Consider the following 12,992-nt stretch of genomic DNA (forward strand, 5'->3'; position numbering starts at 1 on the left):
CAATTCTTGTCAACACTTCACATTATATTTTATTAGCTATATGTCATATGTTAATCAAGTTTTAAAAACTTTTAGTTTCACGGTGTTAAGATGTAAATATACCACAACAAATACATCTATACATCTGTTCGAAACTTCATTACTATTTTTGGGAGGGCAGTTACAACTGTCATGTTGACACGTTCAGCTCCGTCCAGGCATGAATGCTTTGCTTAAACCATAACTGCCACGAACAACTTTTATCGTATTTACTAGGTAAATCAGACATGCTGATTCCGATTTTGTAATCAAAATAAAGATTAGGCCACTAACTTTCAGAGTAATAAAGGATTTTTTATAGCGTTTTAATATCGGTTTCGAAAACAACACGATCGGCATAACAAGCTCCGCCCATAAATACTTGACGTAACCTAGCTTTTTAGGAACAGAAGTTACGTAGAGATGTTTAGACCGATTTAGAATAATAGAGATGGGTGTTTTAAAATCTATTAATATCTGAATCCAGCTTTAAAAATAATATCAGTCTTTTCTGAAAGGTAGATAAGCTATTTAGCATTGCATATTTAAAAAGCGCGATAACAACGCTAGCTCGTGATAAAACCGCGCTTTTTGAGCTCATTTTTCTCGGCGTCCAGCCTATTTAAACGTTATGTAACAAGCTGCGAGCAATTTTAAATAGTTTATATCCCTTTCATAAAAAACTGAAACTATTTTACAGGCTGGATTTAGATAATAATGGGTTTTAAGACACCTATCTCTATTATTTTAAATCGGACTAAACTTTCCTAACTTCCGTTTCTGAAAAAGCTAGGTTTCGTCACATATTTATGGGCGGAGCTTGTAATGCCGATTGTGTTGTTTTCGAAACGGATATTGAAACGCTTTAAAAAAGCCTAAATGACTTTGAAGGTTAGTGGACTAATCTTTATTTTGAGTACAAAATCGGAATCAGCGTGTCTGATTTACCTAGAAAACACAATAAAAGTTGTTCGTGACAGTTATGGTTTAAATTACATAAGGGAACCAGGGGAATTCCCCTCTGGTTGGGAACCCCTGTTACAGTACCGTATGATGTTTAGTGGTGCTGCATTTTTATTGGCTGCTTGTACCAAGTAATAGTGGATATTAATAGCACTAATTACTCAACAGTCAACAGGGTAGCTGCAGTACAGTACATTCTGATTTTCATCAGGTCAGTACCGTAAGTCTTCATGCTCAAGCCGCGGGCTTGTACTCACAAACAGATGACTCACGACGGAAAAAAATAACCCTCCAATAAGCCGTCTGTGGTATCTAGCCGCCCTTACCAACAAGCCGCATATGCCCACAGACCGCGCGGCTAACGACTGAGGTTTTGTCATCATTGACCTCTTTGGGAGCGAGTGTTGAGACAGGCTTCGCTATACCCCTGTCCTCTTGAATAAGAAAACAAGCTACATCAGTACATGTGAAAAGAATTTTCATTTACTTCCAAGTTCAAATTAAAATTCCTGAACCCTTGCATCAAGAACTTACTTGCCATGTCTCAGCTAGATTTTTATTGCACTGTTAGAGGGCTTCATGTTTATGAAAAGATGCCGGTCAAGAATGAAAAGGTGTTAATAACCTATGACTGTGGTGAGTTAAACATACCTCATCATCTCCATAGATAGAAGTTTCGTTTGGAATTTAAATTTATTTTTAAAAAATACCAAAAAAACACCCAAGAAATTTGATGTCATGAATTCAAACTAAATAAAATCTTCATTGATAATTCACTGATAATTCATCTCGACTTAGAGCGATAAATTCTTCTTTAGTCTAAAGTATTCCTTAAACATGACCTTGAAAATGAATGAGTAGGTCGCCAAGACACCCGTACATGAAAGTGTATCATGAATGCGATTCTATGGTTATAGCGTGGGAGCTGAGCAGAGACCGCATTTATCGAGAAGCCGCCCTGAGCTCCACGTAAGTTTTAAAAGAATGGCCTTAGCCGCGGTCTATGACCTTGAACCAGAAACCGTGCCCAACGACAAGCCGCGCGGCTTGAGCATGAGGACTTACGGTATATATTATATAATTTGCATTTGTGTATTTGGGGGTGCGCATAAGTGTGTAATATTGTTCAAACTACAGATTTCATGTTAAAATATGGCTTAAATATTGAACTAGTAATAACTTTCATTACAGAATGAGTACTAGCAAAAAACGAAAACATGATGCGAGCTACATGCAATATGGATTTCAATGTCTAATTAGCAATGTTGAAGGAAAGCCACAATGTGTGTTATGCATGAAAGTATTGGGCAATGATTCAATGCGACCTAACAAATTGAAGCATCATCTCTCCTCAGTACATCCCCAACATACAGCAAAGGATCAAAACTTCTTTGAGCGACATGGAAAACAGCTCAGGCAGATGAGACTAGACACGAGTAGGGCTTTTCATGAATCAAACTCCAAACTACTGGAGGCCTCGTACAAGGTAGCATATGAAATTGCTAATCAGAAAAAGCCACATACCATCATAGAAGATTTAACAAAGCCATGTACACTGATGATGACAAAACCTATATTGGGAAAGGAGGCTGAGAAGAAGCTGGCTGCAGTGTCATTGTCTAATAATACAGTGCAGGGGATTTGCAACATGGCCAATGACATTAAAGATCAGGTTGTCCATCAGATAAGGTTATCTCCATTTGGGCTCTTTGCTATTCACCTGGATGAGTCAACTGATGTAGCTTCTTGCTCACAGTTAATGGTGTATGCCCGATGTGTACACAATGAAGAAATAAAAGAGGAATTTCTGTTTTGTGTGTTGGAAATATCTTCTCAGGTATATGCTGACTAACTGATTTATTTGCAATTCTACCAGAACATATATACACATAGGATGTAAAAACAATAGTTTGACAATAACAGATTAACCTGGGTTCAAGTAAGGTCAAGAAACCAAATTGATGACTTGTGGCTCATGTAAACATTGACCTCATCTATGAGTCAGTTAATGTCCATTGAATTACTTCCTGTCCAACACTCCCACTTAATTCATATGGTCATAAAGATAAAACAAGCACAGATTTTAATACAATATTCAGTACATAATCATCACACAAAAAAGAAAAGGATTTCCATGAGTAATACAAGTATATAATGATACATAAACAGAAATTTGACCTAAGTACATGCTTTCCCTACTTCTAGCATGATTTTCCTCCTCACACCTTTTATTACATTAAATCGGTTGTCGAAGTATCAAGTGTTTATGCATACAGAAAGAATTACTCTTTTATTAATTCCAAACTCGTGGCATCCTACACAGCTGATGTACCGCACACGATACCAAGCTTGGAGCGCAGAGCCTCAAATCGTTGCCGTGGCAATGGCTTTGTTAGTAGGTCAGCCAACATAACCTCTGTTGGGCAATAGGCTGTTGCAACAGCTTTCTTTGCTACCATCTCTCGAACGTAATGGTACTTAATTTCCATGTGCTTGATGTTTTTACTGCTTTTACCGTTTTTCGCGATTGCTGCTGCCGCAACATTATCAATATTAATTGTAGTGGGATTTGATTGCTTCACACCAAAATCAGAAAACAGTTGTCTAAGCCACACAGCTTCTTTTGTTGCTGAAAACAACGAAATATATTCTGATTCCGCAGTCGATAGCGCAACAGTCGACTGACGCTTGCTTAGCCAAACTATGGGGCTATCTGCGCAGGTAAACACAACTCCACTGGTTGAATGTCTATCTTCATTGTCCCCCCAACTAGCATCACAATATCCTACTACCTCAGGCCTCAGTCTGGAATACCTAAGCGTGTAGTTGCTTGTACCCTTCAAATAGCGAAATACACGTTTAGTAGCTGTGAGGTGTGTCTCTGTTGGGCAGCTATTGTACTTTGAAAGTGCTCCCACTGAATATGATATGTCAGGCCGGGATGCGACAGCTAAGTACAACAAACTGCCTATCATGGATTGATATAGAGTTTGATCCACTGGGTTGCTCCCATTATCCTTAACTAGCCTAACATCTACTGCTGCTGGTGTACCTACTGGTTTACAAGCTTCCAGCCCAAATCTCTTCAAGATTTTCTCAATGTATGTTACTTGATTCAGGCATACAGCATTTTTATTTTGCACAACATTGATACCTAGTACATACTGCAGAATTCCCATGTCTTTCATTTTAAATCTAGCAGCTAGGGACTCTTTGACTGCACGCATTTCGGATTCAGAACTGCTTGCAATAACCAAGTCATCGACATACACTGCAATTATAGTTTTCTCAACATCATGCGCTCTGATGTATACACACTGATCTCCACCTGACTGACAAAAACCTTGCTGTTTTAAAAACTCATCTAAAACTGCATTCCAGCACCTAGGTGCTTGTTTCAACCCATATATGCTTTTCCGTAACTTACATACCAATTTTTCAGAGCCCTTTTGACTAAACCCTTCCGGTTGCTTCATGTATATTTCTTCCTCAAGTCTGCCATTAAGGAAAGCGGTAACAACATCCATTTGGTGTATGAGCATGTTGTGGGAGGCAGCATGTGAAATCAGTGCTCGTAGAGAAGGAAAATTGACCACCGGGGCAAAGGTTTCCTCATAGTCGATGCCATACTTTTGCTCAAAACCCTTAGCCACTACTCTACCCTTAAACCTGTCTACCCTGCCTTCACTATCATATTTTATCTTAAAAACCCATTTACAGTCTATCACTTTACGCCCTTTTGGTAGCTCCACCAAATCCCAGGTTTCATTTTGAATTAATGACTTATACTCAGCATCAGCAGCTGCCTGCCATTCCTTAGACTGAGAACCTGAGATAGCTTCGGAATAACTGCGGGGTTCAATTATGTCACATGCTTTCAGAGCTACATAATCAGCACAAGCACTTGTGTACTTATCAATACCAAATCTCACAGGTGGCTTGTGAACACGAGTAGAACGACGCGGATTTCTCGTTGGATTTTCAGTGCCATTTTCAATTGGGTCTGGGCTTGCATCGACATCACATGACTGTGGTTGATCAGATAGATCAGTTTGACTGGGCAACCCTAACTTTGACTCATCAAACACAATGTCGCGACGCACCACTACTGTGTCAGTTGTGGGGTTGTACAGCCTATACCCCTTGCTTCTGACACTATATCCAATACAGATCATGCGCTCGGCTTTGACATCAAGTTTGCTTCTTAGCTGATTTGGAATATGGGCAAACGCGGCACATCCAAACACCCTAAGATGACTAATGTCAGGCCTGCGCTTGCACCACAGCTCATAAGGAGTTTTACTAGTAGCCTTAGTGGGTAATCTATTTTTAATATAAGCAGCACTAGCGATGGCCTCTGCCCAGAAACGCTTTGGCAGCCTCGCTTGCGCTACCATAGCTCTAGCAGATTCGCACACGGTTCGGTTATAGCGCCCCGCTACCCCATTTTGCTCAGCCGAGTACCGCACAGTAAGCTGATGTAGAATGCCACAAGACGAGAGATAGTTTTCAAAATCTTTTCCAATATATTCGCCACCATTATCACTACGTAAAATCTTGATACTCTGGCCAGCCTGATTGCTAGCAAAAGCCTGAAATTCCTTGAACTTAGAAAGTATCTCAGATTTTTCACGCATGAAATAGAGGAAAGCATGTCTAGTATAATCGTCAATAAAAGAAACAAAATACTGGCTACCACCGATGGATTTTGTTTTCATCGGGCCACACACATCAGTATGTACTATTTCTAGTCACCAACTAGACTTAACAACACCATTTTTAGGAAAAGGTTTCCTAGACATTTTTCCCAAAATACAGGGTTCACACACATCAATTTTGACAGTAGACAAATCAGCTCCTGTCACTAAGTCCCTAGCATTTGCCACGACAGATGCACTTGCATGCCCTAAGCGTTGATGCCATAACTCTGAAACTACCTAAGCATGTTCTTTATTTAAACATGTGTCTAAATAATAGAGTTTGTCAATCAAAGTTCCGGTGGCTCTGACCTTGCCACTCCGTTCTTCAGCCAACAGCGAGAGTGGCCGAATTGCAAGATAACACCATGAGATGCTGCTGAATGCACGGAGAACAGGCTCACCTTCATTGCAGGGACGAGGAGTACATCATGCATAGTATTTGGTTTAGACTTAGTACGACTTACCGCGGTGTAGACCTCCACCTTACCAATGCCGACTGCATCCAGCTGATGGCCGTCTCCAAGGCTCACCTTCCGAGGCTTTCCGAACTCGGTAAACTCTTTGAATATACTCCTGTTAAATGTCATGTGACTCATGGCTCCAGAGTCGATGAGCCACTTGCATGTCTTATTGTCAGTAGCGCTAGTGTTTTGTATGGTGAATGCTGAGTCAGAGCAGCTCTCAGCTTGATCGTCTGCAGCGTGCTTTGCAACGTGTTTTTGTCGATGAGCGTAACCACCAACGTTCAATTTCAGTTCTGGGCAGTTCGATCTCAAATATGATAGACTCCCACATCTGTAGCACTTCCTGTCGTGGTTCTGCCGTTTGTTTTTGAGTTGCGTTCTCTTGTTGGCAAGATTGGCAGAGTCTGGTAATGACAACCTTGAGTTTCCAAATGATTTTTCGTCCTGACGTTGCGCTTCATTTAGTATTGCCTGTCGTACATACCCCATTGAAAGGCCAGTATCCACTCTAGCCTCCAGTGCTGTCACTAGTGTGGAAAAGTTTTCTGGAAGACTTCCCAGTAGAGTCACGATTTGATCTTCTTCAGATATTACAGCATTTACTGCTGCAAGCTTATCAGTTAATTCTTTCATAAACTTTAAATGCTGCTCCACAGAGGAGAGCTCTTTCATTAACGCTCTAAAGTATTGTTTTTTGAGGAATAGCTTGTTTGCTAAAGTATCCCGCACAAAATGTTTTTGTAGGATGTCCCACTTTTTTTGGCTTATCACAGGTAGTGATTAAGTATAGCAGATCATCGCTTACCGAGAGCACCATCAGCGACATAGCCTGATTAGTCTTTTTCACAAAGGTTGCTTTGGCTGTTGCTTCTGTCGGTTCTTCAGCAGACCCATCCACTAATTCCCATAGCTCCTTAGCTATCAGCAGGTGTCTTAGTTTAAACTTCCATGTGCTTTAATTGTTCCTTGTCAGCTTGTCCAAACTTAACTTTTCTTCACCAGTCGCCATGCTTGATGCAGTTCAGTAATAAATAGTAAAGTAGTAAATTTAATAAGCCACTATGACTGGGCCCATAACCTGTTGGAAATATCTTCTTAGGTATATGCTGACTAACTGATTTATTTGCAATTCTACCAGAATATATATACACATAGGATGTAAAAACAATAGTTTGACAATAACAGATTAACCTGGGTTCAAGTAAGGTCAAGAAACCACATTGATGACTTGTGGCTCATGTAAACATTGACCTCATCTATGAGTCAGTTAATGTTCATTGAATTACTTCCTGTCCAACATTGTGTACCTCTGGAAACCACAAACAAAGCTAAAGACATTTTTGACGTTTTCTCCAACTTTTTTGATGAGGTAGATCTAAAATGGGAAAATGTTATTGGGTGTTGTACAGATGGGGCACTAGCTATGCTAGGCACAAGATCAGGCTTTCAAGCTCTTGTAAAAAAGTGTCACCTAATGTAAAGAGCACTCACTGTATGCTGCACCGGCATGCACTGGCAGTTAGAACCCTTCCTTCATCTCTCTCCATTGTCTTACAGGAGGTAATCAAATTAGTTAACTACATAAAGAGCAATGCACTGCACACCAGGCTATTTAAGGTACTTTGCAAAGACATGGATGCTGAGCACCAAACACTTTTGTATCACACAAATGTTCATTGGTTATCAAGGAGTAATGTCACAGCTCAAGTTTTCAGCCTCCGAAATGAACTGATATTGTTTAGCGAGCAACAAGGTAAAAAGAATTTCTATAAGCATCTCACAGACAACAACTGGATTATTCAGATTGCATATCTAGTAGATATTTTTGAGCAGTTTAATCAACTAAATCTGAAAATGCAGGGTCCTAATACTAACATGATCAGATTTATCAACCAGCTGAATGCTTTTCAAGCAAAGCTGATGAAATGGAACAAGAAAGTCTGCTGTGGAAACGTTGCAATGTTTGAAAGCTTAGACAACTTGCTGGACAGTGGCAACTTGGCTCTTCCTGCTGAAATCCAGGACGAGATTGCAAAACATCTAGAACACCTTCACACAGAGTTCAAAAGATATTTCCCTAAAATACCTAGCGGAGACTTGGATCTGACCATCAATCCATTTCAGTGTGAAGTCAACATGATACCAGATGACTGTCAGGATGAGTTTCTAGAGTTAAAATTTGACTCGGCTGCAAAACTTTCATTTGGAACAATGTCCATTGCTGACTTTTGGCCAACAATGACCACATGTTATCCCAAAGTAGCGAAAATTGCACTCCACAAACTGCTGCCATTTGTGACTACATATCTGTGTGAGTCAGGTTTCTCAACATTACTTACCATTAAGTCTAAATCTCGTAATCGATTGATAGCACAGGATGATCTGCGCTGTGCTCTGTCCAAAACGAAGCCTCGGATTGAAGTACTATGCCAGAATGAACAGCAACAGAAATATCATTAACTATCGTAAGGTAGCAAAAGATGCCCTCCACAAAACTGCTGCCATTTGTGACTACATATCTGTGCGAGTCAGGCTTCTCAACATTACATGTACTTACCATTAAGTCTAAAGCTTGTGATCAATTGATGGTACAAAATGATCCGCGCTGTGCTCTGTCCAAAACAAAGCCTCACATTGAAGTACTGTGCCCGAATGAGCGGCAACAGAAATCTCAATAATTACATAATTACATGTTGTATAAAAATATTTTGTTATGTGTTTGCACATGTACAATAAAGTCTCATTCTAAATTGTATTAGTTTTTGTTTTTAGCCATGTAGTATGTGTGGGAGGAATTCAAATTTCTGAACATGTCTAGGGGGAACATAGTAAAATAGGTTGGGAACCTCTGACTTATGTCGTACCGCATTACATACATGTAAGTGCAATCATATTACAACGTATGTAAGATATTTTTCATATACACTGTATAAACGAATACAGAATAATTAATGATGTATTTTTGAGAAGATTTTTTTCCGTTTCGTGAGCATGTTACTATTTTGTCTTAACCCGACAAACTATGATAAACAGCTATGTGAATACGTTATGCTAGTTTGATGAAAGATCTCATATTTTTAATTAAAGATTTGCCTAAAAAGATGTTTAAGCTTTATTTTGTTAAACAAAACAAAAAGATTACAGACTCAATTTCTAACCAACTAAACATTGGCACTGGCTTAAAACCTCGTCGCTTAGTGCTGACAAAACATTTTCATTTCCGGATTAAGCTACACTTCTACAAAACGACCCAGAAATTGACCAGGTTTTGAGCCACTGCCATTATACCTGATCTTATACCTGACCAATTTTTAGTACTTGGCCGTCGGAAATCCTTAAAAAGTTGGAGTGGCTTGGGCGGCTGAGCCGCTCAACCGCCTTAAGAAATACGGGTCTGCACAAAACAGCTTTGGGTATGCACTAAATCTTTGAAGCAAAATTCTGGCTGCATTCCAAAGGTTTTGTTTGGTATTTTGTTTACACAGTTAGTATGTACTACTATAATTTAAATCTCCCCTAACCAAGTACATGTAGTTATCACCTGATAACTAAAAAGATTATATTCTAAATCATCAATAACCAGCTATACTATACTATTATACTAATGTCTTTTATTGGATAACACTGCGGTTTAGCTACGAGCATTTCATCATTTCTGGCAGATCAGATCAGATAACATGCACAGCGCAAACAAAAACATTAAAAGCTATTAAAATTGGTCTACAGGGACCTTCAGTGAAAGATCAAGTAAGAGCCGACAACTCATATTTCAAGCCTTTTTTCCATGAAACCCGCTTGTACAAAACGCCCAAATCTATAATTCTTTATGACATGTCAAGTAATGGTTACACACCAGACAGGGTCTGGCAAAAATAGCTTCTGACACCATTCTTGTTTGCTGATGGAAGGAGAGAACAGCCTAAGTTAAACTTGTATTCATAAGTAAGCAAATTATAAAGGAATTCTATCTGTTTCATTTATGCTTTAAAACTAACGAGGAAATCATGTTGAATAACAAACCATATTAGAAGTACTGGCTAGCACGTCAGTAGCAGAGTTTTTAACAGATGAAAGCTGATAGCAAGTGAGGATACTAACTGCTATAAAAACATATATATTTCACCAACATTGACAGACTTGATAAACCACTGGTAACTCTAGTCATTTATGAAGTCCATTAAGATTTGTTAGCATCCTGACATAATACATAATCTACAACAGTTACAGCTGATGTATGTGTTTAATTAAGCCTGCTGCAGGTAAGAATTAATTTTAACAATGTATAATATAGTTGGCTATTAAATTTATTCTATCAGTTTCTATTGTAAGAGCTAATAAACAACAAATTACAAAACTCAAAATACTCTTAATGTTGATTCTGAATTCCATTTGAGCCATTTTGGAAAGCGAATCCAAACTATGGCGGTTTCGTGTGGCTGCGATTAACTGTTCGTTTTTGAGCTTTTAAGAGCTTGTAGTCACATTTCCACGTATTTGGCACCTACAACACAACAGAGTAAGACATGGTGAGTCTTTTGATACTAAATAACTGTAATTTGAATTGTGTTGCAAGTCAACCTTTAAACTTTAATATCTGATGTTATTGCGGTAAACCATGAATGTTCATTGACAACTTAAATGAACATGCAGCAATCTAAAATTAATGAATGCAGATCGTACTACGGGCCGACGATTTTTTCAGAATTTTTTTTAAAGCTATACTAAGTATTAAAAGTATTTTCAGTTACAAAAACTGCAAATTGAATAAATGAAAGTTTTCTAGTTGCCTCAGTATCAACAGATAAATGTCCAGGAGCGATATTTCAATAGCATAAGTATTATCTTTTTTCATTGGTTTCTAAAAAATGTTTCCTTGTCTTGTTTTTACAGTTAAAAAATTTCAACATTCTAAAAAGCTACAAATATGTTAAAAATGACTAAAATAGTTCAGTACTAACAGTTTATATTAGCAAACACCTGACGAGTAGAATAAAAGCTTCAGCCTTCAGCTCTTATTATTGGGAGTTATCGCTCATTGAGTAAGAAAGGAAGACAAATTTAACTTTCCCAAAACACTCATTCAAGTGTATCCATACATTTACATAGACATAGCCTGAGTTATATCACCTGTAAGGCTGTGGTGATGCTTTCAAAAGGTTGAACAATCTTTGCTATATCTGTTGACCTGAAGCTGCTGTTACTGCTTTAAGACACATGCCCCACATACAGTACCTCAGACATACGGAGCTACTCATGGGTGTACTTGTGCTTATGGCAAGGAGGGAACTTATGATTATGTCAATGTATCACTATTTATATGCTTTATAATAATTAATTTCAAGCAAAACTGAAATCTCAAACATTTTTTAGTTTTCTTTGGAAAGTTTCATATGACGAAAGACATTTAAATAGCTGAAGCAAATTAATGAATGGACAGCAAAACGTTTTCCTATAAACATAGACATGCTACAAAATTATGTGTAGAATCTGTAGTGCACTTACTACAGCGTGTAAAATCATGTTTGAATACTATAATTTAGTTGAGGGTCTGTTACATCTTCAGATGGTTGAGACTCTGGAACCACAATGAGACTCTTATAGAAAACCTTGCTGTCTGTATATTTAAACTTTGGCAAGCTTCAAATCATAGAAAGGTAAACTAGGGTTATGTCGAGCTCAGACAGCCTATTTGCGTGTGTTCTAGTTAGCATTAGCTAAATTCATGACAGCAAATGGGTCTTTAACAAGTTGCAGTAGCGGCTTGGTGAGCATGTCACAGATATATCATTAACAGCTGGTGATTACTTGCAATAAAATTAAGATTAGTCTTCTCTCACTGTTCGTCAAACACCGAGTAAAGAGCAGAGAACTCTTTATATTGTTCACACGTGCCTTACTGTTGTTTATCAATTTAGCAATGAATGTGTGTAAACATAAAAGTTCTAAAATTCCTTTAGTTGAAGTGTACAATGAATACCCCTACTAACTACTCAAACCATAAACTTGTGGAATTCTGGTTACAGTCACTGATTTCCAGAAAGATATGATTTGTATGAATCTGAAAAATGGCTTGCATTATACAGAGTTCCTTATTAGTAACTTGTAAGCTGTAATAAAACTGGTAACTGGTAACTAACTGCATAACTATAGGGTAAAGCGCTTTCTTTTGACTAGTATTGTACTAAGGGGCTAGTTATTGGTCTAATGTTAAATTATTCAAAAGAGTTGAACCGAAAATAGCGTTATCGGTTGAAGTCTCCAAGTCTTTTTGAATGTCTATCAGCCACCTGTCCAGGTAGTAACTTGCATGTTTGAAGTACAGATGTAGCAAAATCAATTCAACTGTGCCAGGAGTAATTCGAGAAAAAATCAATTAAGTTAGTTGTTTTTATTGTAGGGTTTGGATGTTCATTGCAAGACTGTGTAGATATCGTATTTCACCAGAGGTAATCAATAATTTGTAAGTATTTGGTCTAAAGCTTGTTTCTGCTAATAGGTTTGTAAATGTAGTTATAGTGTCGAGGCCAACATTTCTCTCTCAGCTAATTCTTTCTCAGGTGTATATTGATTTTTTGCTGAAATCAAATACAAATAATACAGAGAGTGCCTTTCATTTAACTATAGGCATACCAGCTTTAGAAAGCAGCAAAATGTTCTTCCCATGATGCTTCAGCGCTGTCACCTTCCCACAATTCCCATTATAATAGAGTTGTGGGTTCAATCTTTTACTGATTGACTCAACAATGCATTTGTTAAGTATGATGGAGTTACAATGACAAATGTGTTAGGTTCAATCCTAAATAAAAATTTATCTTTTTCAACCTCATCTCTTCATATACATACATGT

The 12,992-nt window shown here is 38.1% G+C and overlaps 2 protein-coding genes across 2 annotated transcripts; both read left to right on the forward strand.

The window, feature by feature from the left end:
* The first annotated feature begins 2,173 nt into the window (after nt 1-2,173).
* LOC137388004 (protein FAM200C-like) lies at nt 2,174-2,833 on the forward strand. Its single transcript, XM_068074525.1, has one exon. It carries the CDS (start codon nt 2,174-2,176, stop codon nt 2,831-2,833), a length of 660 nt encoding a protein of 219 aa, XP_067930626.1.
* Nucleotides 2,834-7,999: 5,166 nt separating this feature from the next.
* On the forward strand, nt 8,000-8,605 carry LOC137388025 (protein FAM200C-like). Its single transcript, XM_068074546.1, has one exon. It carries the CDS (start codon nt 8,000-8,002, stop codon nt 8,603-8,605), a length of 606 nt encoding a protein of 201 aa, XP_067930647.1.
* The last annotated feature ends 4,387 nt before the right edge of the window (nt 8,606-12,992 follow it).

This window comes from Watersipora subatra, chromosome 1 (genome assembly GCF_963576615.1).
Source record: "Watersipora subatra chromosome 1, tzWatSuba1.1, whole genome shotgun sequence".
Lineage (NCBI taxonomy): Eukaryota > Metazoa > Bryozoa > Gymnolaemata > Cheilostomatida > Watersiporidae > Watersipora > Watersipora subatra.